The sequence below is a fragment of the Peromyscus eremicus genome, chromosome 5 (genome assembly GCF_949786415.1).
Source record: "Peromyscus eremicus chromosome 5, PerEre_H2_v1, whole genome shotgun sequence".
Classification (NCBI taxonomy): Eukaryota; Metazoa; Chordata; class Mammalia; order Rodentia; family Cricetidae; genus Peromyscus; species Peromyscus eremicus.
The window spans coordinates 8,741,348-8,765,625 of NC_081420.1; the positions used below are offsets into that span (position 1 = coordinate 8,741,348).

The 24,278-nt window shown below is 48.0% G+C and overlaps 1 protein-coding gene across 1 annotated transcript; it reads left to right on the forward strand.

Moving 5' to 3' along the window:
• Positions 1-269: 269 nt before the first annotated feature.
• Positions 270-22,320, forward strand: Lman2 (lectin, mannose binding 2). The gene is made up of 8 exons (XM_059262866.1): positions 270-685; positions 835-953; positions 15,502-15,619; positions 16,662-16,741; positions 16,835-16,996; positions 17,114-17,228; positions 20,395-20,514; positions 22,014-22,320. Exons 1-8 carry the CDS (start codon positions 478-480, stop codon positions 22,172-22,174), a joined length of 1,083 nt encoding a protein of 360 aa, XP_059118849.1. The 5' UTR covers positions 270-477; the 3' UTR covers positions 22,175-22,320.
• Positions 22,321-24,278: the final 1,958 nt, after the last annotated feature.

Below are 24,278 nucleotides of genomic sequence, written 5' to 3' on the forward strand. Positions count from 1 at the left end.
CTCCACTGCGGCTTTTCCCACTGTACTGAGAAAGGTCATTTCAAAGACAGGATCTATGGCCAGAGGCTTAAGATTGAGCAGTCTCCGTGTGCCCAGTTTGCGCAAGCAGCCCACGAAAACTACAAGTTCCATCATGCTTTACTTCGAAGGCGCCGTTCCAGCTCAAATATGCCCTCTGCGTCTTGTTGGCCAGCAAGCCTAACGTGCTGCCCCATGATTGGTTGGATCCCTTGTCGCTCGTAAGAACCCTTTCTAGTGGCTGGCTGACAGGCGACCAGGAACCTCTAAAGTTGCAGAACCGCGCTCTACTAGGATAGGAGGTTGCCCAGCCAATAAGGCTGCCATCCCGCTGACTGCGAGGCTTTCCTTCTTAACTCTCCGGTGATACTCGTTTGGAGGGCTTCCGGCCGGAGACCATTAGCAAAGACACCCGGAAGGCGGAAGTCTTAGGGCGGAAGTGGCCGAGAGAAAAGGAGAATGGCGGCCGAGGACTGGCTTTGGCGCTGGGGCCGGGGCTGGGGCTGGGGTCAGCGGTGCCCAGGGAGGCCTGGGCTTCCTGGCCCCGGCCCAGGCCCCGCTACACTTCTGCATTTTCTTCTGTTGCTGGGGCCGGTGGCTGCGGATATAACCGACGGCAACAGTGAACATCTTAAGCGGGAGCACTCGCTCATCAAGCCCTACCAAGGTGAGGCCCGCAGCAGGGATAAGTGAAGGCTGAGGACGCGGCCCTGGAGTTGGTTGGAGGAGGGCATGCCATTTTTGTTGAGCAGAGCAGCTCTGTAGATTTCTGGCATGGCATTTTGGGCACCTGTCGATGTCAGTCTCTGTCCACAGGGGTCGGGTCCAGTTCCATGCCTCTCTGGGACTTCCAAGGCAGCACAATGCTTACCAGCCAATATGTGCGTCTGACCCCTGACGAGCGCAGCAAAGAGGGCTCCATTTGGAACCACCAGGTGAGTCTTTCCCAAGAGGCTAGACACCAGTGATCCAGCAATTTCTGCCTCAGCAGCCAAGCTTAGGTTATACACATGCGCCTTTTTTGTCCTGCCAATTTTCTGTCCTGGTCGCACAAGTAGTAAGAGAGAACCCATATCGTGTAGTTACTGTGTGTCGGAAGCTGTGCGTGACACTGAACACTTTTCACCCTTAATTTCTTCAGAAGCCATGCAAGGTAAGTAATGATGTCCCCATTTTAATGACTTAAGTCACTTAACAAGAAATGAGTGGAGTAGTTAAGACTCAATTGAACCCACTTAATCGTGGGAAGGATGAAACTATATCTTTATTGAGTATTTTGCTGTGTGTTGGGTACTGACCTTGCCACACCTTGTTAGATTTAATTCTCCAACAAGGCTTTTGGAATAGATGGATTTGATGCCGTCATGCAGAGGCAGTATAGCCAGTGAACGGCATAAATAGTGTTTCAGCTGACCTTTCTGATCTCCACCCTCAGCAATTCGTTGGATACACCTGATGCCTCTGGCAGTGGGAGAACCCCTTTGACATACTTAGACTAATTCCTGTGCTTGGCTGAGGCTTGTCAGCAGTTATATCTCCACCAGACTTACCGTGGCCTTTGCCTTGGAGGTCAGGAGCCTGAGATGGCATTGTCTTGTGGTGTGGGAGCAAAGCTGTGCGGTGTCTACACGGAGGAAGGATAGGTTGGGAAAGGGAATAATTTGGATAGGCATGGCTTGAAAAGAAACCTGCTTCTCCCCAGCCTGCCTGATCTGACCTTCTCTCCACCCACACTATTGGCCAGTGTCCTAGTTTCCCCATCTCTGTGCTCTTAGCCCTTCTGGCTGATTTTGTCATTTAGTTCTGGAAGACTCCACTGTCCTCATTTGGCCTCATTTGCTGGTTCTGTCAGCACCTCCCCTCTTTCTGCCTTGTGCCTCCACACTGCTGCTAGGGGCATCTGTGGATACTTTTCTCCATTCAGCTTTGGCTGCGATCTTCAGAGCCTGAGGCCTTTCGTGAATGAAAAACTACATTATGTCCGCACAGTCTGTCCCCTGGGGACTGGCATCTCCAGTCCTTCTGTCAGTTTGTTCCGGCCCTATCTGGCTGCCTTCTTCCCCTCAGGACCTTTGCACTTGTTCACTCTGTCTGGGACAATGCCTCCTGGTTATTCGTGACTGCTCCTTGGTTACTTCTCATCTGTTAGGTCCGGATTCAAATGCCACACACTCCGAGTATTTGATTAATTATCTCAACCCCCCCCCCCCCCCCCGTCACCCCAAATCACAGTTGTCACATCATTATTCTGTCTAAGGCTTTTCAAATACTTTTTTTTTTTTTTTTTTTTTTTTTTTCGGTTTTTCGAGACAGGGTTTCTCTGTGTAGCTTTGCGCCTTTCCTGGGACTCACTTGGTAGCCCAGGCTGGCCTCGAACTCACAGAGATCCGCCTGGCTCTGCCTCCCGAGTGCTGGGATTAAAGGCGTGCGCCAATACTTTTTTTGTTCTTTTTAATTTTATTTTTGTGGTGCTGTAGATTGAACCCCGGTTCTTTTTTTTTAAGATGGTTGTGAGCCACCATGTGGTTGCTGGGAATTGAACTCAGGACCTCTGGAAGAGCAGTCTGTGTTCTTAACCTCTGAGCCATCTCTCCAGCCCCCTGAACCCCAGTTCTTATGCATGCCAGGCAAGGCATGTGCCACCATGCCCTGCCTACCACCTTACTTTTTGAGACAGAGGTCTCTAACTGAACCTGGAACTTGCCATTTCAGCCAGACTCTCTGGCCAGCCAGACCCCAGAACTACCTATTACAGTCTCCACAGCTCTGGATGCCCCTGTATCTGCCTTTTATGTGGGCACGGGGGACCCACATTCAGGTCCTCATGCTGGTGAAGCAAGCACAGCACTTTATGCACTGAGCCACCTCTTACCTCAACTTCATAGGGCTCTAAAATAGCTCTTATAAAATAGAAATTCATGTGTACAAATTCTGAGAAAATGTTTATTTTCTAGACCAGTGGGAATTGTAGTATAGCAGGGTAACCCACCACACCTGGCTTTTTACTTTGTTATTTTGTGAAATGGAGTCTTGCTCTTTTTCCCTGGTTGGCCTTGAACTCTTCAGTCTCAAGTGATTCTCTTGTCTCAGCCTTCCATGTATCTAGGACTACAGGCAAACATCACTGTAATGATTTCTAAGCTGATCAATTGCATCTGCTTTCCTTTGGGTACATTGCAGCCTTCCCTTGTTCAGCTCCAGGACTTTTGCTGCTGGACCCTGCTGACTGTTTTTAAATGTTTGCGGCTCATTTATACTTCTGGAAAGACATTGCTTGGAACTCTTAGAAGTTCCTATTTAATGTTTCCTCACAGAGCTGCAGTTCTGTTTTGTTTTGAATCTCTTTCACTTGTATTCCATGTGGGAGAGGCACTGGATGAGCAACACTGACCCAGTACTCCCTGCCTCTCAGCTGTCATGTGGCTCCGAGGAGGTGAATAGAACTTCCAAGTGCCTGATGTCTGAGCACAGGACATGGGAGGCTGAGGGGGCCACTCTGCTTGCACTAGAGGGTCCTGTGTGAAGGCCGCAGTGGCCTTTAAGCTTGCTTATTGTTAGTGTGCCAGGCCAAAATTCTGTATCCCCTTCCTCTTTTTAAAAGTTGATACTGAGGCTGGGGAGGTAGGTGAGTGGGCATAGTGTTTGCAGTACAAGCCTGAAGACCCAAGTTCAGGTCCACAGCACTCATGTAAAGAGCCTGGCGCCTGGCTGGCTGTAATTTAGCTCTATGGGGGCAGAGACAAGAGGATTCTGGAACTTGCTGGCCAGCCAGCTTAACCAAATCTGTGAGCTCCAGGTTTAGAGAGAGACTTTCTTTAAAAATAAAGTGAATGGGCTGGAGAGATGGCTTAGCAGTTAAGAGCACTTGCTGCCCTGGCAGAGGACAGAGAGTTTGTGTCTGTGTGTCTGAATGTCCGTACCCACATCAAGTGGCTAAAAACTGCCTGAATCTCTAGCTCCAGGGTATTCAACACCCTCTTCTGGCATTTTTAGGCATCTGCACATGCACATAGATTAAAAGAAAATTTTGACGGGTGTGGTAGTGTGCACCTTTAATCCCAGCACCTGGGAGGCAGAGGCAGGCAGAGGCAGGCAGATGGATGTCTGAGTTCAAAACCAGCCTAATCTACTTAGGAAGTTCCCTGCTAGCCACAATTACATGGCGAGACCCTCTCTCAAAAACAGCCCTCTCCCCAAGAAATTGTCTTGGTTCAAATATCTGTGAAGGGACAGTGGGACAGTTAGGTGCTTGTCTAGGCCCTGGGTTCAACTCCCAGCACTGCAGGAAGACTTGTAAAGGATGTAGTTTCCAGCATGCCAGATAATGATGTTTTTATAACAAGACTGTTTAGATGGTACTAGTCTATGATATCATAACTCAAGAGGCTGAGACAATAACATTTCTGAGAGTTTGAGACCAGCTTGGACTATGGTGTGAGACCCTCCCTTGAAAAAAACAAATCAATCCAAGCAAACAAATAATTATGAATAAATTCAAATTGAGCATCAGGGTTTTGTTTTGTTTTTTGAGATGATCTCATCTAGCTCAAATTTGACCTCAAATTTGCTATGTAGTCAAGAATGATCTTGAGTTCCTGATCTTCCTGCTCAGTCTCCCAAGTGCTCAGTTTACAGGCTGTACCCCCATGTGCCAGAGCACATCAGGGATGTGTGTTGGTGTAGCTATGTGCGTATGTGTGCATGAGGAGGCCGGAGGGCAACCTCGGCTGTTTCTCAGGAGCCAGTCTCTCACTGTGGTCTTGGAGCTTGCTATCAGGCTGGTGAGCCTAATGTGTAGCTAGAGTTTCCCTGCTTTGCCCACAGTCAGGACAAATCTCTGTCACCCGCCAGTCCCACAGCCGCTCAGACCCAACCAAGTAAACACAGAGACTTATATTGCTTACAAACTGTATGGCCGTGGCAGGCTTCTTGCTAACTGTTCTTACAGCTTAAATTAATCCATTTCCATAAATCTATACCTTGCCATGTGGCTCGTGGCTTACTGGCATCTTCACATGCTGCTTGTCATGGCGGCGGCTGGTAGAGACTCCTTCCACCTTCCTGTTCTTTCTTTTCTCCTCTCTGTTAGTCCCGCCTATACTTACTGCCTAGCCACTGGCCAATCAGTGTTTTATTTATTGACCAATCAGAGTAATTTGACATACAGACCATCCCACAGCACTAATGGATCCGTCTCCTTCCCAGCACTGGCATTATATGTGCATGCCACCATGTCAGGCTGAACAGGGTTTCTCTGTGTAGCCAGGCTGTCCTGGAACTTACTATGTAGACTAGGCTGGCCTTGAACTCAGATCTATCTGTCTCTGTCTCTGTCTCTGTCTCTGTCTCTGTCTCTACCTCCCAAGTGCTGGGATTAAAGGCATGTGCCACCATGCCCTGCCTACCACCTTACTTTTTGAGACAGAGGTCTCTAACTGAACCTGGAACTTGCCATTTCAGCCAGACTCTCTGGCCAGCCAGACCCCAGAACTACCTATTACAGTCTCCACAGCTCTGGATGCCCCTGTATCTGCCTTTTATGTGGGCACGGGGGACCCACATTCAGGTCCTCATGCTGGTGCAGCAAGCACAGCACTTTATGCACTGAGCCACCTCTTACCTCAACTTCATAGGGCTCTAAAATAGCTCTTATAAAATAGAAATTCATGTGTACAAATTCTGAGAAAATGTTTACTTTCTAGACCAGTGGGAATTGTAGTATAGCAGGGTAACCCACCACACCTGGCTTTTTACTTTGTTATTTTGTGAAATGGAGTCTTGCTCTTTTTCCCTGGTTGGCCTTGAACTCTTCAGTCTCAAGTGATTCTCTTGTCTCAGCCTTCCATGTATCTAGGACTACAGGCAAACATCACTGTAATGATTTCTAAGCTGATCAATTGCATCTGCTTTCTGTTTTGTTCAAGCAGAGCTGTAGAAGCTATCTAACTTAAAAATGATTTGTTTCTACAAGGTTATTCTGGTTTCCTTGTTCTGGTGTGGTAACAAGCATTAGGACTTCTGTAAACTCATGGGATAAGAACTGTGCCCTTGCCGGGCGGTGGTGGAGCACACCTTTAATTCTAGCACTTGGGAGGGAGAGCCAGGTGGATCTCTGTGAGTTCAAGGCCAGCCTGGTCTACAGAGGGAGTTCCAGGAGAGGTGCCAAAGCTACACAGAGAAATCCTGTCTCGGGCAAAAAAACAAAACAAAACAAAACAAAAAAACAACAAAAAAAGAGCTGTGCCCTTACAAAGCAGCTTCTAAGGCAGTTTTAAACTGCATTGCACCTGTTTTAAGTCGTGTTACTCTTCAGTCTTCAATCTGGAGTTGGTGAAGGTGTTGGGAGGCCTGTGGTCCCCTGGGACTGTTCCGGGCCCTTCAGTTCCGACTTAGCCTTTTCCTGCCACTGACCGTCACGTGTGCTTTCTCCCTTCCCTTTTCGATTGTCCTTTTGTTCCAGGCTGGCCTTGACCAGCTTGGAGGGTCTTCATCAGTTATCTATTGCTGTGAAGAGACACCATGACCATGGCAACTCTTTTAAAAAAGAAAGCATTGAATTGCGGCTTGCTTATAGTTTCAGAGGTTTAGTCCATTATCATCATAGTTGAGAACATAATGGCAGACATGGTGCTGGAGAGTAGCTTCGAGTTCTACATCTGGATCTGCAGGCAGCAGGAAGAGAGAGACTGGGACTAGCTTGGGTTTTGTTTTTTTGTTTTTTTTTTTTTTAAGATTTATTTATTAATTATGTATACAGTGAGTGTTCAGCCTGCAGGCCAGAAGAGGGCACCAGATCTCATTGTAGATGGTTGTGAGCCACCATGTGGTTGCTGGGAATTGAACTCAGGACCTCTGGAAGAACAACCAGTGCTCTTAACCGCTGAGCCATCTCTCCAGCCCCTAGCTTGGGTTTTTGAAACCCCAGAGCCCACCTCCAGTGACACACTTCCTCCAGTAAGGCCACACCTCCTCCAACAAGGCCACACCTCCTAATCCCTCAAGTAGTGCCACTCCCTTGGTGACTGCCTATTTAACTCTATGAGCTTATGCGGGCTGTTCTTATTCAAACCACCACAAGCAGCAAAGCAACCATTGAGAGAGATTCTGAGCTGCCTCTTCTACATGAGAAAATTAAATTTTTTTTTTTCAAATACATGTGTGCTATTTTGGAGGTTTGATACATTTAAATTATTGATATCTAGTTGTTTTTTTTTTGTTGTTGTTTTTTTTTTTAAGATTTATTTATTATGTATACAGCATGTATGCCTGCAGGCCAGAAGAGGGCACCAGATCTCATTATAGATGGTTGTGAGCCACCATGTGGTTGCTGGGAATTGAACTCAGGACCTCTGGAAGAGCAGTCAGTGCTCTTAACCTCTGAGCCATCTCTCCAGCCCTGATATCTAGTTTTAATTGTACCATGGTCAAGGATTTCTATCCCTGGACTTTTTTTTTTTTTTTTTAATTCTAATGTTATTGTTTTTTGATGCCCAAAAGGTTTTCATTTAATTTCTTCCTTTTTTTTTTTTTTTTCCATTTATAGCACACTTGAAGCCAGTTTGCTAAATCTTTCTGCCTTTGACTTCTGAGTATTAGGATTACAAGTGTGACTTGCCATTCCCAGCCAAAATTTTTATTTTGAGATATTGTAGCTTCACATGCAATTGGAAAAATAAATAAATAAATAAGAAAGCTGAGTCTGGTGGTACATCCTAACCCTATAATCCCAGCTATTTAGGCTGAGGCAGGAGGATCACAAGTTCAAGGCTTACCTGAGCTACAGAGTGAGTTCAAGGCCAGCCAGAGCAATTAGTAAGCCCTCATCTCTGAAATAAAATAAAGGACTGATGAGATGGCTCAGCAGATCAAGGTGCCTGCTGCTCAGGCCTGACACCCCGGATTGGACCCCAGAACCCACAGAGGAAGGAGGAACCGACTCCTACAAGTTGTCCTCCAACCTACACACTCAAGTTGTGTTTTCTCCACAAATAATAGTAAATAAAGGTTAGAGACAAGAACAGCAGGTCTATGAGTTCTACTAAGAATTTAGGGAAGAAAAGGGTGTCTGACACTCTGGGTTCAATCCCGCACTGCAACAGTACATGCATAAAGGAATGAAGTAGCACAGAGCTTAGATTGGGGTTTCGTCTCACATCTCTTTCCATTTACATGAGATATGATGGCTGACATGTTAGGGTTAGCCTTCTCTCTTACTGTTTTCCTTCTGTCTCTCCCTGTCCTCTTCTTTCTGGTCTTGACAGCTTGAGTTGAGCATTTCTTACTCATTTTTCCTTTTATTAGTCTGGAAGTCATTTGCTTGTTTCTCAGGGTTTTTATTCTTCTTATTATTTATGTTTACATTTGTGCTTCTGTGTGTGTGCAAGTGTGTGTGGGTGCCTGTGAAGGCTAGAAGGTCCTCTCAGATCCCCTGGAACTAGAGTTAGAGGCAGTTGTGAACTGCCTGAGCTGGGTGCTGGGAACTGAGCCGAGGTCCTCGGAGGAGCGGCCACTGCTCTTTAATCACCTGCATGGTTATACTAGATGACAAGTGTGCCGATGTCTAAGCACCTCTGAGGCAGAAGTGGGAAGTCTGCCAGCTCAAGGCCCTCCTGAGCTACATAGCAAGACCCTGTTTTATAATGACAGGGCTGGAGGTGCACACAACCTGGCTTTTGTCTGACACTCCAAAAACAGCCTTTCCCAAACACACACACACACACACACACACATACACACACACACACACACACACACACACGTACATGCACACATCCACATTTACTAGAGTCTTAAGGAGAATGTGTAGTTTTATACTTCCCCTTTCTTCCTGGACAGTGCCAGGACCTTAGGACACTTTGTTCATCCTCTTACCAGCCTTTATTTCAGTCTCTGGTGGTGTGAGCCGTGCGACACTGAGCAGTCAGGTACTGCTGTGTGTTCTGTCTCCGAACTGACTGGGTTCGCCGCCATTCTTCCTTCCTGAACCTCTGACTCCCACATGGATCCGGATCATTTTCCTCCCCCACGAAGAATGAAAGACAGTGAGAGGGCTGCTGGTAATTGGTTATTTTAATTTTTGTTTGTTTGTTTGTCTGAAATTGTCTTAATTTCACCTTTTTTCTGAGTACATTTGCTGAATGTAGGCTCTTCGGCCGGCTGCCTTTTTGTTTCATGTCTTGAATGCGGATTGTCTTTTGCTAATTGTTAGCTCCTTTGAAGGTGGTCTGTTACTGGTTTTTAAACCCCTGCTTGTGTTAAAATTGCTGCCCCTCCCCTGCAGGTGGGTTAATCTGTTCTCTTTTATGCTACTGTAATGAAGTATCCAAGGAGGGATATCTTTCAGAAAGAGTTGCAGTTTGGAGTCAAAACCCAGATAGCGTGGTGCTGGCTCTGGTGAGGGCTTCCCCAGGTACATTACCTCAAGGCAGAAGGCATTATGAGTGGGCATGCTGTAATAGGACTTGGGAGTTGGAGGTAGGGAGATCAGGACTTCAAGGCCTCTTGAGCTTTGTGTGACTTTGTGTTGTCTTAAAACTAACAGAAAACAGGCTGGAGAGATGGCTTAGTGGTTAAGAGCATGCTTTGCTCTTGCAGGAGGTCTGAGTTAGATTCCCAATGACATTGGGCAGAACACAGCTGCCAAGGTGGTCTAAAGCCTCTGACCTCCACAGGCACCTGCACTCACTTGTGCATGCACTTACCTATGCACATACAATAATTAAGAATAATGAAGTACACCTTCAAACAAACAAACAAACAGAAACAACACAAATTAACAAAGACTATTGAGGTCTAGCCCCTTATAGTCTTTTCCCAGAGTTCCAGAAGAGATGCTACCAGTGGCGAATTTAATCTGAGGGGTGTTGGATGAATCTACATACACGAAACTCTTTAGTCCATTCACATTATTCTTCTGAGTCAGTTCTCTCTCTACACAGCTTCTATTCTGTTCTCATACTCAGCTCCTGTCTTGCCTGATTCTCTCTACATTTTTCTGCTGTTCTCTTTATGTCCTATCTTGGTTCTCCCATCTTAGTCCTGCCCCGTCTCAGTTCTCCATCTTAGTTCTTTCTAAGTGTCTGAGGTCTACAGTTATACACCCATGCAAGCAGCAATACTCTGGCCAAAGCAAGGTCACATGGCTTGAATTCCCTCAGGTCAAACAGGGAGGTGATAAGAGCCACACAAAGAGCAGTAATTGTCAGCTGTCATCTGCAACCCAAAAGGGAAGTGGCTAATGGGGAATGAATTAACTAAGGGCTAAATTCGGTTAATAGATCGAAAAGGGAATTTATGTGCTCACAACTGTATTCTTAGAAGTGGTTAGGTAAAATGTTAGGATTCTATAAGTCACTAAGTTGTGAGTGAAAATAAAATTGCCTTTTTTTTCCTTTGACACCATATCTGTCCAAGCTTATCTCGGCTTTTCTGGCAGAGTGGGGGAAGTGTACTTGGTAGCTAGACAACCTGCATCACAGCTTGATGTACCTGGTATGTAAAAGCCCTTTTGTTCTGAGTTAATTGTTAAAGAGAGTTGTTGTTATTCTTTTTTTTTTTCTTTTTTTTTTTTTTTTTTTTTTTGTCTGCACACAGAAAGCGTTTAATAAAAGTTAACTTGAGTAGATGGTGGCCTCCAGACTGGGAAACGGCCTGAGGCCCATGTGAGTGGAGTCTGAGCACCCAGTGCTCAGGCCCCTGTTCCTGGCAGTTCGCCATTGGGGTGGTCAGTATACCTAAGAGATTTAATAAAATTGATGCTTTTCTTAATAGTGTTTCAACCCCTTCTCCCAATCGTTACTGGATATTGAGTTATGTTGGGTCATTCTTTGCCCAGTCTGCTCACCTTGTCCTTAGCGTTGCATTTTTCCATACTAATGAATTCCAGCCGGATGCTGGCCACAATTGTTAATGCATGACTCAAGGGCTCACTTTGACTTCTAGAAATTACACGAAGTTATGGGACCAGTGTAGACAAATCTCCAAAAAAGATGATTCATAACAGGTAAAGGGAGTTCTTTAGAACTAGAGATAACACTGGAAAAAGGAGGGTTAAGCTTAATTAACATATCCACCTGGCCTGGGCAGTTGTCTCAGTGTAAATTTTTACCTTCTCTCAGGAGCTAACAGATAACCTGAATGCTTATCTACCTGAAGTCTGTCCTAGGAGGTCTGGGAAGTATCTCAGATAAAATACTTTTGTCCAGAGAAGGTCCTGGCCAGATGTTGCTAATGACAACAATTTCAGAAAGGCCTGAAATTAGGGGTCTTGGCTGTGTGCCTGCTGTCAGCACAGTTGGGGTATGTTATTCAAATACTCCAATTGTGTAGGGGAAGTTGTGCCCAATGAATGATCAACCACACTGTTGGAAGTTCTTGGGAAAAGAATCAAATGGGAAAGCTACAATAGCACACGGGAAATTCACTGCAGGCAACAGCTAATACATTCAACAGCCAATATCACCAAGACTCTTTGAGGCTTGGCTTTATCCTCTGGAAGAGCCCTGCTCTTCTGGGTATTAGTTTTTGCCATTGTCAGCTGAATTCCTACTTCATTTTTTTGCGGCTCGCAGCAACAAATGGCGTCACATTGGGATGGAAGGGAGAGCTCACAGCAAAGCTAGGAATGGCCAGTACCCACTCCCAGGTGTCCTTGGAGAGCTCAACTTTTTGTGTGGGTTTATAGTTTTGAGATGGAGTCTAGCAAGCACTCCACCAGTAAGCTACCCTAGCTCTCATCCAACCACGCTTGCATTGGGAAGTATACTCCTTTGTATCCAGGAGATAGCGTCCTCTCGTTACTCTCTGTCAGTCTCCTTTGGTTGTGGGACTGTTGAAGTTTGTGGCAGTCACAAATCTCTGCTGCTTTGTTCCAGTCTCTTGTGTATCATTTGGAAATTGAATTATTTGTGCCCTTTCCTCTGGGAACTTACTCAATTCTTAACCACCCCCACCCCCATTCTTGGTTATTTCTTCTGAGTAACCTTGTATATATTAATTATCTCTTCACCTGTTGTTAAGTTTGTCCATTATGTTGTCATATGTTCTGAAACTTTGTTTCTTAGTGTGAGTTTAAGAATAGCACTAACCTGCTCTTCCCGTATTTGTCTTTTAGCCCCTTGGACGTAGTTACTGGGAGCAGTCTCTGGAGTTCTCTGCTTCCTTGAGTTTTCATTTGTACTGTCTCTTTGATGCCTAGTTACCTGTCATCTCTGCTGACAAAAACGTCTGTAGAAGAAAGTTGAGGACTGGCAGGGTTGCTTAGCTCCAATTACAGGGATGAAGAGGACGCGTGTAGAGCTGAGTCCCTCCCTGGGTGGGCCCTTCTAGTGTACTTTTAGACTTCAGACCCAACTGGGACCAGGCCTCCATCTCCCGCAGCAGGCCTTGGATTGGGTTCCTTGTCCTTCTGTCTTTTTTTTTTTTTTTTTCTTTTTGGTTTTTCGAGACAGGGTTTCTCTGTGTAGCTTTGCGCCTCTCCTGGAACTCACTTGGTAGCCCAGGCTGGCCTCGAACTCACAGAGATCCGCCTGGCTCTGCCTCCCGAGTGCTGGGATTAAAGGCGTGCGCCACCACCACCCGCCTGTCCTTCTGTCTTTAAGAGCTGGCTGTTACCTCTTAGCTGCCTCTTCCAGAATTCATGACTGTGCCCAGACCAGAGAAATTCCAGAATTGGGGAAGCCCATGCTGCTGTGCACTGTGATGCAGGTCCTTGCTAGTTTCATGCTCTAGGGCCAAGCTGGGTCCCCAGTGCCTTCTGATATATGAAGCTGATGAATCAATGCACTAGCCACATTGCCTGTGTTGGGACATAGTGTATTCTAATTTTTGAATAGACATTTGCCTGGTTACAGGAGTGGTATGTTTCATTCTGCTATCAAGTTCTTTTTTTTTTTTTTGTTCCCAAACCAAGTCCTTTTTCCCTTTGGGAACTGTGCAGAGAGTAACAGGATCACCTCTAATTGAATAGTTGGACAGATTTTTATTCACGACCAAGAATAGAAGTGGGAGATAAACTTGAAAATCAACTTCTCAACCTTGAAGATCAGGAGATTATGAATACAGGGTAAAAGATCTAAGTTGGGGTGGGTGGAAGAGTTGGAAGGGAAAGATGGTCATGTTGTGGGAGTGAATGTCTTCTGGACGTCAGACACACAACCCTTTTCACTCCTTGTGGTTCCTTTTGGAAGGTGACATGGCTGCTGTCAGCCATCCTAGCACTGGAGTTGTTATGCAGCCGACGTGGACGGGATTGTGACGATGTTAGAGGTGCTTGTGCTGGTTCTGGCACCGTCTCCTTTCAGCCAGCCCACCTGATAAATAAGCTCAGGCTGAGGTCGAAGTGGAGGGAGGTTGCTGTCTCGGTCAGGGCTACCATTGATGTGATGAACACCATGATTGAGAGCTCCAAGGAGAGGAGAGGCTTTATTTCACCGTAGAGCTTGTAAACCCATCCCTGAGGGAGGCCAGGGTGGGAATCTGGAGGCAGGAGCTGATGCAGAGGCCGTGGAGGGGCTCTCCCACATCAGTCATCAATCAAGAAAATACACCAAGGCTTGCTCATAGGCCAGTGTGGGGGGCGGGGCATTTTCTCAATTGAGATTTCTTCTTCCCAAATCATTCTAGCTTGTGTCAAGTTGACGTAACACTAGCCAGAACAGTGACCTGGGGTCATTGTGAAGGGGTCACCCTCAGAGTTGCCCGTTGTTGGGCCCTCTTCCTCTGCTGTTTGCCTGCTTGTCTGTCTTGCCAGCACACTAGGTCTTAGCTACCAGTGTCTGTGGTATCCAAGTCTGAGTACGCTTGAGATTGGCATTGTTAAAGATTGAGTGGGGTGTGGTGGCACATGCCTGCAATCCCAGCACTCAGGAGGCTGTGGCAGGAGGATTGCTTTGAGATTGAGGCCAGCCATGGATACTTAACAAGGCCCTGTCTCAAACACACACACATACACACACACACACACACACACACACACACACACACACACTCACCACAATGGACAGGAAAAAAGTATAGTTAAAATAAATCGTTAAAAAGAAAGGGGGGCAGCTTGAAGCCCCCCACTAACCGAGAGTCTCTCTTCATCTGCACTGGATGTTAACGACCTCTTGTTTGTTGCCATCATGATGGGGCAATGTCGTTTCAGTTTATTTTTCTAAATGAGTCACTTTGTGACATGGCAGGCTATATAGCTCAGGCTAGCCTAAAATTGGAACGTTTCTGGGGTTGTGGGCATGCTTGTTACCAGGCCCAGCTTCCGATTGAGTCCTCAGTCACTGTTCACTCACCTGTCTCTGTCAAAGTGTGTGCTGACACCTCAGTTCTCCCCAAGGAGCCTCCAGAGGTTAGCAAGGCCAGGAAGTTTCCCCAGTGTAGGTAGAATGGCTGTACACTTGGTGTCCTCTACTGCTAGGAGCACCTGCTTCCTCTGATGTTGGCATGAGCACCACCCTGAACAGCCCAGCCACAGCACTGGTACCTCATTCAGTCAGGGCTGGGTTTTTCTGAGGCTTTCTGGCCAGGAATTGGGCTTTTTTTTTTAGCCAGACCTGGGTGTGAGTTCTGGATAGCAATGGTCCAGCTGTTTTAGAAGGTTTTTAGAAGAGAAGCTGAGGGCTGTAGAAAGGATTAGGTTTAATTTACATTAAATGCTTGCCAAAGTTTCAGTCAAACTTGGTTATGAATCAAGATCAATTTTTCATCTGCTATGAACAAGTTTTTTTGCCTCAATGTTTTTTGTTTGTTTTTTTTTTTCCATTTAAAATATGTGACTTAAGCCAGGTGGTGGTGGCGTGCACCTTTAATCCCAGCACTCAGGAGGCAGAGTCAGGAGGATCTCTGTGAGTTGGAGGCCAGCCTGGTCTACAGAGTGAGATCCAGGACAGGCTCCAAAGCTACACAGAGGGGATGGAGAAATGGCTCAGAGGTTAAGAGCACTGACTGCTCTTCCAGAGGTCCTGAGTTCAATTCCCAGCAACCACATGGTGGCTCACAACCACCTGTAATGAGATCTGGTGCCCTCTTCTGTATACATAATAAATAAATAAATCTTAAAAAAAAAAAAGAAAACTAAGGAAAAGACAAAATCTTAAAAAAAAAAAAAAAAAAAAAGCTATACAGAGAAACCCTGTCTCGAAAAACCAAACAAATGAAAAAACAAAATGTGACTTAAATGGAGCTGACAGTCCTCTAGACTCCAGCACAGGCACTTGTGGTGAGGATTGGGTTATACACTGAGGAAAGCGCACTTAAAGGCCCTGGTTGGCAGAGGCTAAGCCTCAGAGAGCCTTGAGGCACCATTTGGCTTCCCTGCCTCATTTAGGGGCCAGTAGCACTTAAGGGACTGTTGTCTGGTCCCTGTACCCGAGTGAATGCCTGGTATTGGTGGGGTACGGAGTAAGCCTGTGGAGTAGAGCATGCCAGGTCCCCCAGCTTGCTCCAAAGCCTTGGTAACACTGAGGGGCCTTTCTATTCCTTTTCCAGCCATGTTTCCTCAAGGACTGGGAAATGCATGTCCACTTCAAAGTCCATGGCACAGGGAAGAAGAATCTCCATGGAGATGGCATCGCCTTGTGGTACACCCGGGACCGCCTTGTACCAGGTGGGGAGGTGCACACTGAGGTGTACCTGGCTGGGCCCCAAAGAGTGGGGTGGGGATGGGCATGGCAAGTAGCTGGCCTGTGGCCACTCTGCACGTTCTGTTGGGAGGCTGCTGTGCTTGCTCTGGAGGAGATCCCTGAGGAGGGCCAGGTGGTCCTACATTGCAGTACCACCCCACCCTTCTGACATGCTGTTGACCAGTTTGCCTACTGTTTTTTCTTCTGCCTAAACTTATTATTAGTTTCAGGTTTTTAGAGACTTTGAATATGTATCCCAGTCTGCTTTTAGTCTCATTATTAGCCCAGGATACCCTAAACATGAAAGCAGTTCTTCTGCCTGTCTCTCAAGTAGGGCTACAGACATACACCACCACACCTGGCCAGCCTGCTATATATTTTTAAATACTCATATGCGTGTGTGAGAGTGCATGTGCGCACACATACATGCCACACCACCCATGGAGATCAGAGGACAGTGCTGTGAAGTCAGTTCTGTCCTTCCACCTTTGTGTGTTTTTTTCTGGGGATGGAGTTCAAGTCATCAGGCCTGCACAGCGGGGCCTTTACCTGCTGAGCCAACCTCATGGGCCGTTCGGAAACACAAACACTGCCAAGACTGCAGCCTCTGGGGTCCTTCCAGGAAAATGGACTGCTTGCAGCTTAAGAAGGTTCTTCCTGTAGCTCCACTCATGTGTCCTAGATCTGGCACTGGTGGTACCCTAACACTTGCCTTGGTGGCTGCCCCTGATAGTTAAGGCTTCAACTTTTGTTGTTCGGATGGCCCTGGCTGACCTGGTACTCTGTAGCCAAAGCTGTCCTTGAACTCATGGCGACTCCAGCTTTGGCCTCAGGTGTGGCTGGGTTTCAGTCTTCAGTCCTCTGTACTAAGAGAGGCCTGGGCCCCTCCTCACTGCTTTGTCCTTCAAGGTTCCTTCCCTCCTGGGTGAGGTACCAGTGGTTGGGCTCTCTTTGACACACGCTGCCTTTGAGCTACCCATGGTCATCTTCACATTGACTCTGTTCTGAAAGTATCTCCTATTCCAGGGCCTGTGTTTGGAAGCAGAGACAACTTCCATGGGTTAGCCATCTTCCTGGACACATATCCCAATGATGAGACCACTGAGGTAGGACTCTGCTCCTCTGTGGACCAGAACAGGGCGGGATGCTATGTGCCCACAGGCTAGCTAGGCATGGAGTAACCAGTGTCTTGGTTCCAGCGTGTGTTCCCGTACATCTCGGTGATGGTGAACAATGGCTCTCTGTCATACGATCATAGCAAAGATGGACGCTGGACTGAGCTGGCCGGCTGCACAGCTGACTTCCGCAACCGGGACCATGACACCTTCCTGGCTGTGCGCTATTCCCGAGGCCGCCTCACGGTAAGTAGGCATGATGGGGGGCCTCCGGGCCTGTGCTGCTTCCACAGAGAGGCTCCAGGAGCCTCTGGTTACACCTTGGGCATGAGTGTGTGCTTGACCTGCCCCCACTGACTACAGGTGATGACTGACTTGGAGGACAAGAATGAGTGGAAGAATTGCATCGACATCACGGGAGTGCGCCTGCCCACTGGTTACTACTTTGGAGCCTCTGCTGGCACTGGTGACCTGTCTGGTGAGTGTGTGAGGATCTGTTCTCAGCCTGGCTTCCCTGGTTGGTCACAGTTCTCAGCAGCTAATCGCCTGCCTGCCTTCCTTCCTCCCTCCCTCCCTCCCTCCCTCCCTCCCTCCCTCCCTTCCTTCCTTCCTTCCTTCCTTCCTTCCTTCCTTCCTTCTTTCCTTCCTTCGCTTTTCTTAAGTCTTCCTTGTTTTACCTTCAGCTGTAAATGTTGACAGGCCTAAGGCTCAGGCCCGGAGCACAGCTGGCCTCTTCATGTATCTTTAGTGATAGGAGACTTTGGATATAAGATTGTGGTTTTATGGATGTCTAGCCCCAGCTGTATAGAAACACAGATATTCAGTCTCCACTCGGCTGCCCAGCTGAACCTTGCCCATCAAGGTGTAAATGGTATCCCTATCTTTCCAGTTGCCTGGGATAAAATCATTTGGTATCATCCTGGACCTTGTCTCATGCCACCACTTACACCTTGGCGAATCCCACTCCCCGTCTCTTTTTCCTGGCTGCATTCAAGCCACCATCTCTCACTGACACGTCCACATGGCACTCCTTCCTTTCATGCAAGGTCCCCTGATGGTCTGTCCCTGGCTCCTGTGCTCAGAACTGTAATGGCTCCCATCCCATTTGATATGCCAGGCCACTCCCTATACCTCCTCACTGATGTGGCTTACTTCTACCTCTGCAGAGGGTGACCTTCAGCTGTCCTGTCCTTTCTGCTAGGGGCCTGATCATCTTTCCTTAATGTCTTGTTGCGTGTTAACTTCCTTAGTCCCCTCCTTTAACACTGTGCCCCCTTCTCTAGTCCATGCTCATCTCCATCTGCTTCTCTAGTCCATGCTTATCTCCATCCCCTTCTCTAGTCCATGCTCATCTCCATCCCCTTCTCTAGTCCATGCTCATCTCCATCTCCTTCTCTAGTCCATGCTTATCTCCATCCCCTTCTCTAGTCCATGCTCATCTCCATCTGCTTCTCTAGTCCACGCTCATCTCCATCCCCTTCTCTAAGCCATGCTCATCTCCATCTGCTTCTCTAGTCCACGTTCATCTCCATCCCCTTCTCTAAGCCATGCTCATCTCCATCCCCTTCTCTAGTCCATGCTCATCTCCATCCCCTTCTCTAGTCCATGCTCATCTCCATCCCCTTCTCTAGTCCATGCTTATCTCCATCCCCTTCTCTAGTCCATGCTCATCTCCATCTGCTTCTCTAGTCCACGCTCATCTCCATCCCCTTCTCTAGTCCATGTTCATCTCCATCACTTTTCCCAGGTTTATTTGCTCCATAGCATGTATTAGCCATGTAATTTACTGTTTCTGTTTTTGTATTCCTGTCCCTCCACTCCCCAAATTGCAAGTGTCTGTGGGCCTTGCTGCGTCACCAGGCCTTGATGGTGCTTAATGGTCCCTTGTCTGTGTGACTCAGTCTACTAGGGATGCTCAGAAAGGTCCTAGCCCTGGGCCCAGCTCCTGCTGACCAGAACTGGGCTATGATGTGCATGACCTGGCAGAGCTTTCTTACTCCAGGGTAAATGAACTCTTTTAGGGGTTGTAATGTCCCTCTACCGGAGGCCTTCTTTCTACCCAGGGAAGAGCACAGGGCCGTGTAATCCAGAAGTTCTGTTGTTTTGTGGTGTCCCTTTAAAGTTCCCGTCACCCACCTTCAGTAATTAGCAGCCCATCTTCTTCCTTCCTGTCCCCTGGGTTACCTGAAATGTCATCTGACAGTATTCCCGTGTCTGTAGAGGGTGTCTGGTTTGGTTTGGGTTTTTTGAAACAGCTTCTAACTCCGTGGCCCAGGCTGGTATGTAACTCACTATGTAGCTTATGCTGGCCTTATACTAATGGTAATTCTCCTGCCTCAGCTTCTGCTGATCTAGTTTGCAGAGGGTTCTTGATAGGAACAGATGCCACTCTGTGGCAGGTAGATGTTTCTTGGTGGTGCTGTTTGGAGTGGCCCCTCGAGGGTGGAGAGGATCCCCAAGAATATCAGTGTCTATGACATTCAGAGGGTTGTCAGTGCCTGGCAGCAAACAGGCACACCAGGTTTTGTTGTTTTTTTAAGACAGGATCTCTATGTAGCTTTGGCTGTTCATAAATTCTCTATGTAGACCAGGCTGTCCTTGCTTGCTTCTGCCTCCAAGTACTGGGATCAAAGGCATGTATGTGCCACCATACCCCAGCTACCAGATATTTCCTTAGATTAGTAATGGTTTCTTCCCATTTTAAAATAACTAAAATCAAGGGAATGTGAGAGTTGGATTTCTCCAAGATAAGTAAGAAATGGAGTCTGACTCCAGAGCTGGTTCTCAAGGCTCAGCCCTCGGCTTCAAGGGGCTCTATGCCCAGATGTCACGTGGCCCTGCCTGACCTGGCTGCTAGCCGCTGTGTGGCTTCTTCCTTTCTTCTCTTCACTCCAGGTCACCCCTGCCCCAGCCCAGCCTTTAAAGAGCCTTGCTTTAGATGAATCGGTTCACTGAGTTTACATGTGGAGTTGGCTGGCGGGGAGCCGCGTCATCGCTGGACTCCAGCACCTCACCTCCGAGTAGTCGGAGCACCGTTTGTGCCTCTAGTGGTGTGGGACCACACCCTTCTCAAGTCTCAGGCTTACTTGCTGGCTGCCGCTTTGTGTATCTGCGGCCTGCACGCGGGTCTCTGACAAGACCGTCTGGCTGCTTCCTATTCTTGGAAGTATCGGGCTTCTCAGGCAGCCCTAGAATGATCATGCTGGCCCCTATCTGGTTCCTGTTTTTAGTTCGTATCCTCTGCTCAGCGTTGTCCCTGGCACTCCGTGGGCATTCTCAGGACTGGCTGTTGTGAGGGCTCAATGTAGACATTATTGCTCCCATTCTGCAAAGAAACGAAGCCAGATCACTTTGAACATCTAAGCTCATGCTTTTCTCTCCATTCTCGCTTCTCTTGGGCTCTCCCCAACTTCCCCAAGTGGGGCTTGAACTCAGACCTTTATCCGTGCTAAGCATATGCTTAGCATTGAACCACACCCCAGCTCCTCTCTCTGGAGTCATTTCGGCCCCTGAAATGCTGCCTGCCTGGGAAGAAAACTGTGCTTTCCCAGGGGACTTGACCTTTCTCTGGCTGAGAAAGCAGCTTTTCTTTGGGTAGGGCAGTGGGCCACGTCTTGAGGTAGGGATCATTCTCTGCCCTGTAGACAACCATGACATCATCTCCATCAAGCTGTTCCAGCTCATGGTAGAACGTACCCCTGAGGAGGAAAGTATTGACTGGACCAAGATCGAACCCGGGGTCAACTTCCTCAAGTCCCCTAAAGGTATGTGTGCGTACAGCCCTGCCCTCCTGGGCTCCAGGAGAACCCTATGGTCCTGTCCTGCTCTGCTGTGGCTGGCAGTGGGACACAGCTCTGGCTGTGCTCTGGGCTCTGACCTCTGTGGCTGGAGGCAGGAGCTTGGGTCAGGTTGGCTTTAGTGAGTTTGTGAGTAAAAGGATGAGATGCCGACCCACTGTGTGGACTCTTGAGGCTCACAGTAAGTGAGTGAGCCTAGTGTCCACTTCTTCCTGTGCTGAACTAAAGCCAGTTGGCTGTCTAACCCTATGTAGCATGCCCAGCACTCCTGGTCACTTGTAACTTCTCAGAGCCACTTGAGGCTTAGGTTTGCTCAGCCAGAAAGAGAGGCGATGGTCACCTCATCTATCCACCCTAGCCTTGGGCCCTTCATTAGCATGATTCTGCCTCACAGTGAGTGTTCTGGGTAGAGTAAAGAGGCCCCTTTCCTTCTATCCCCTAAAAACCATAGACTGCCACGTGGGTCTACTGAAAATTACAGGCCTGAAGAGGCTTGTCCCTGCCCAGGAGCATGTCCTGCTTTTCTGCCTTTTTAGGAAAAGCCAGGATCCACTGTCCTATGTGATATGACATCTCACTTTAAAAATAAGAATTCTATCTCGTGAAGCCTGGGCTGGCCTTGAACTGAACTCACTGTGTAGCTGAGGGTGATGTTATTAACTTTTTCAGTCTCCTGCCTCTACCCTGGGTGTAGGAATTACAGGTGTAGCCCCTGGGCCTGGTGTTTGACATCTCACATTTTTAAAATTGTACTTTTATTATGTTTAATTCTACTCCTGTGTGTCTCTGCATGTGAGTGTGGGTGCCCACAAGGCTACAGGCATCAGGTCCTCTGGAGCTGGAGTTACAGACAGTTGTGAGCCATTCAGCATAGATGCTGGAACTCAAACTCCGGTCCTTTGGAAGAGCAGAACATGAATATGTACTCTCAACTCCTGAGCCATCCTTCTGGCACATCTTAAAGATTCTGGTTGGTCTTAGTGTTGTAGGGCTAAGTTAATCCCTCCACATAGCACCATTTGGTCGGCTCTGGTTGCTGCTCCCAGAGATGCCATCTGCTTTGACCCACCTGTATCCCCAGGGGCAGGCCAGACGGGGACATTCACTTGAGGGTGACTTCTCCAAAGCTTCCGCTCCATGCCTGGCTCTACCTCTGTGGTTCAGTGGAGAGACTGAGCCATAGGCTCGTGAGAACCACAAGGCTAAACAGCTGTGGGGGAGTCCTGTGGCCTTCCACATGCTGTCTCAGAGTTCTGCTGAATAGATTTCATCCGAACTCTGCCCGCTTGCCACTGTAAATACGGGACACAGGCCTTGGGCTGCTCTGCTAGGTGTGAGTCAGGTCGGATGGCTCCCTAAGGCTCTGTGGCTCTGCTGGTTCCTGTCAGTCCAGTTCTTGGAATAAGCCAGTTATGAGACAGCCCCTTCATGCTTTGTACATTAACCTCCCTCTCTCTCTTCCACAGACAACGTGGATGACCCCACTGGGAATTTCCGGAGTGGTCCTCTGACGGGGTGGAAAGTGTTCCTGCTGTTGCTCTGTGCTCTCCTGGGCATCATTGTCTGTGCTGTGGTGGGCGCCGTGGTGTTTCAGAAGCGCCAGGAGCGGAACAAACGTTTCTACTGAGTGGCCAGTCTGGCTGGAAGGGCCTGACCTTGGGCCAGGGCCCTTATGTGAACTCTTTTTCTACTGGGATTGTAAAAACAACCAAGCAACCAACCTTATTTCTTAACTGTTTCAAAGAAATAATTAAAGTATTTTCATACATCTTGCTTCTGGCCCAGCTGAGACAGCTGGCAGGGCTGGGCCTCAGGGTTTAGCAACCCTGCAGCTAGAGGTTCTTGGGAGCAGGGGAGTCTGCACTCGGGGGCAGCTGAGGCCCTGCGGTGCCTTCAAGACACAAGAGGTTCCATGCACTCACAGCCGGCTCCTTAGGGTCCTAGGAGAGGTTTTGTCCTGCGGTCTGTGTGCAGACAGGGTTTGGGATTCTGGGCCGCCTTGCATCCCTATAGCTTACGAAGGCAAACTCAGCTACGGCTGGAGGACAGTTCACTAGGGCCCAGGGTCTGACCGTTTCCTAAATAAAGTAGCCAGTCTCGGCCTCGTGACTGTCCTAAGGGCTTTTTCATTTCCATTTTCCAGTCCATTCTCTGGCCTGCAACAGCCCCAGAGAGGAGGGTAGTGATTGTCACTCTGTCCAGTTGGGGAAACGTGACTTTCAGGTCAAGCAAAACTCACCTGTACACAGGCTACACTGGGGATGGAGAGGGACAGTGACAGAGATCTTGAGACTCTGGGATGATCTGGAAGGAGCCGGTGAGCCTGGAACAGAAGACAGCTGGGATCGACAGTGGTGTTCCTTTGGGTGCCTTGAGGGGACAAGGCTGAGGGTAAAGCAGGCATTAACATGGCCACCTTCCAGTCTTCTCCACCCGGGTTGTAGCCTGTGGCCGTCCAGATCTCCCACCGCAGAGGGGTGTCACCTCCGGTCAAACTGTCACTACCCTGCCCCTCTTTGGGGACTTTACCAGTCAGTCTCTCGTCCTCATCTTGGAACACAGTCAAGTAACGTTTGGTCTGTCACCCACAAGCAACAGCTGCCCGTGTGCTGCAGCGTGGCTTCCTGTGTCACTGCAGAGGTGACCGCTGCCCAGCATCCTCAGTCACTTAGAGCTGTTCACTGGGTTACTGGGAGCTATCTGTCCATGTCAGAAACTGCCATGGTTAGATGTCCCAGGTTCTTAACTGTGACTGCCAGTTTCCAGCTTGTATCTCCACAGGTTCATGAGCCTGTCAGGAACCACCATCCTTTGGAAGCAGTGGTTTTATTGGAGAAAGTGCTTTCTATGTACCATATGTACCATCTCCAAGTACACATTAGCTCGTTTCCTGTGACACTTAGCATGTGGGGACTGGAAAAGCAGTAGGTTTAATGGTGTATGTGTCTGTCTCCGTCTGTCCAGGGACATCTGAGGCCTGGAATCTGACCTTAGTTCTTGGTTTAACCTGAGATCCTGAGTTACTTAGGCACATTAGAATCAAGAAGATTTACCTCTGCATATTAGAGCCACCCATGACCTTTCTAAAGAGCCCACTGCAGAGTTGGGGGAGACTCAGTCGATAAAACACTTGCTTTGCGAGCATGAGTTTGATCCCTACTACCCTCAGAAAATTTCTGGGTGGTGATGTATTCTTGTAACCACAGTACTGGAGGCTGATGGTCTCTGGGGTTCACTGGTCCAGTTGGTGATTTTCATGCCAAAGAGGCCCTATGCCAAAGGAGGCACATGGCATTCCTGAAGATCACACAGAAAGCTGTCCTCTGGTCTCCACACACATGCATTTACAAAAACAAAAGAACCTCTGTTCTTTCCACACCTGGCCTAGTAAGTCTTGTGGGGTAGGACCAGGGCAGGCTCTGTAATGGATCCCAGACTTGGTGCCAGCATGTAAAGTGATCTTGTAGGTCTGTTACCTTCCAGGTGGGCTCTCCATCTGTCACTGCATAGCCTTGCTGGGCTGGTCCAGGTGGGCTCTCCATCCACATAGTTGTGGAAAATTGTTTCTAAGTTCATACCCAGAGTTGTCTGTATTTTCACACAGGACAGGAATAAGGTTCCATAGTTAGTTTTTTGGCACATGTTCCTAAAAATGGAGTTACTTCATTTGATATTGAAGTGTAAATGTATATCCTGGTATGTGCTGTACAATGTGAGGAATACAAGCCAGC

Bases quoted from the DNA above. Each gene is read 5' to 3' on its own strand.
- Lman2 (XM_059262866.1), top strand. From the start codon at position 478: ATGGCGGCCGAGGACTGGCTTTGGCGCTGGGGCCGGGGCTGGGGCTGG. The intron at 686-834 runs GTGAGGCCCGCA...CTCTGTCCACAG, and splicing joins GCTCATCAAGCCCTACCAAG to GGGTCGGGTCCAGTTCCATG. The intron at 20,515-22,013 runs GTATGTGTGCGT...TCTCTTCCACAG, and splicing joins CTTCCTCAAGTCCCCTAAAG to ACAACGTGGATGACCCCACT.